The sequence below is a fragment of the Chlorella variabilis genome (genome assembly GCF_000147415.1).
Source record: "Chlorella variabilis unplaced genomic scaffold CHLNCscaffold_7, whole genome shotgun sequence".
In the NCBI taxonomy this organism is placed as follows: domain Eukaryota; kingdom Viridiplantae; phylum Chlorophyta; class Trebouxiophyceae; order Chlorellales; family Chlorellaceae; genus Chlorella; species Chlorella variabilis.
The window spans coordinates 1050467-1052014 of NW_005435081.1; the positions used below are offsets into that span (position 1 = coordinate 1050467).

Sequence of the window (1548 nt, forward strand, 5' to 3'; positions counted from 1 at the left end):
CGCGCGGCGGCGGCGCCTCCCGGCGCGGCGCCGCCGCCGCATGCGGACCTGCAGCCTCTGGGTCGCAAGTACCCTGTGGGGTACACCGTCACGCTGGGCAAGCGGCGCCAGCAGGCGCAGCAGGCACAGCAGCAGGCACAGCAGCAGGCGCAGCAGGCACAGCAGCAGGCGCAGCAGCAGGTGCAGCCCCCCCTGCGCATCCCCTCTGTGCGCTCGCCCCGCGCGGCGGCGCCTGCGGCGGCGGCGGCGGCAGCAGCACCTTCGCGCCAGGCCCCGGCCGGTGCCGTGCAGGTGCCAGCAGCATCAGCACAGGCAGCATCCACGGCCGCCGCGGCGCATCGGCCGGCGGGCAACGGGGCTGCACCCCTCAGCCACCACCACCACCGCCGCCTGCCCAGCAGCCACGAGCGCAGCCGCGAGCGGGAGCGGGGGAGCGAGCGTGACGAGCGGGGTGGCGGCGGCGGGCGTGCGGGCGGCGGCGGGCGGGAGGCGGAGCGGCAGCGTGAGGCGGCGGAGGAGCTGGTGCAGGAGGTGGCGGCGCTGCGGGCGGCGGTGAAGCGGGAGGAGGAGCTGCTGGTGAGGGGCTGGGGCCCTGGCTGCTGGTAGTGTGTGTGCGTGGTGTGTGCGTTGGTGAAGTGTGTTTGGTGTGTGTTTGGTGTGTTGGTGTGTGTGTGGTGTGCTTTGTGTGTGTGTGTGTGCACATGCGAGTGTGCACTGGAGACTGGGTCTGCTGAGCTGCGAGCTGCGAGGTGCCTGGCAGGGGTGGGGCTGCTGGCTGGGTCCCTTCCTTGCGCAGGCGCCTGCACCTGCGTGTGCGCCCGCGCCTCACGACCCCCCCGCACGCCCCCCCTGCCTGCCTGCCCCGTGCGCCCGCAGGCACGCGTGCGCTCGGGCGTGGTGCCGCTGCCCGACGGCGGCAGCAAGCTGGCGGCGGCGCTGGAGCAGCGCAGGCAGGCGCTGAGGCGCAAGGCCGACGTAGCGGCGGGGCGCGTGCTGACCTACCGCGACGCAGACTCGGCGGCAGTGCAGGTGGGCGGGGTGGTGGCGGTGGCGGTGGTGGTGGTGGTGGTGGTGGTGGTGGCGGCGGCGGCGGTTCTTGCGTGCTTGGCTCGCGGCGCCCCGTTTGCCACCGGGAAGGGCCCGGCGGCGGTGGCACACGCCCGCCGGCAGCTCCTGGCACGCTCAGCCAGCGCCGCACGGCTCCTGCTGCCGCCGCCCCCACCTCCTGCAGGGCCCCTTCACTGTCTCTGAGCTGGAGAAGCTGGTGCGGGCGGGGGTGGTGGCCAGGGATGCTGCCGTGACTCACGCCCACCGCGGCGCCATGCCGCTTTTAGAGGTATGTGGGGAGCGCGTCCCAAGGGAGGGTAGGGCTGGACGCAGTGTGGGCGTGCCTGGGTGGGTGCGGCCTGAGCCGGGGCCTGGCTTGTGGGCATGGCGGGGTCACCCCGGCTAGCTGGCGTGCTGCCGCGGCACGACTGCTGGGGTTCAGAAGGCTGGCTGCTGGAGGCTCCCGACGGCTCGCTGCTGCCTCAAGCAGGCATGCGGGTC

The 1548-nt window shown here is 74.5% G+C and overlaps 1 protein-coding gene across 1 annotated transcript in view; it reads left to right on the plus strand.

Moving 5' to 3' along the window:
• Positions 1-1336, plus strand: part of CHLNCDRAFT_144357 (hypothetical protein) — a gene marked incomplete at both ends in the record, with an annotated part of 5830 nt that extends 4494 nt beyond the window's left edge. The window contains 3 exons of the mRNA XM_005848644.1: positions 55-576; positions 877-1092; positions 1232-1336. Of these exons, the coding sequence (XP_005848706.1) occupies positions 55-576; positions 877-1092; positions 1232-1336 (843 nt within the window). The remainder of the gene's footprint in view (positions 1-54; positions 577-876; positions 1093-1231) is intronic.
• Positions 1337-1548: the final 212 nt, after the last annotated feature.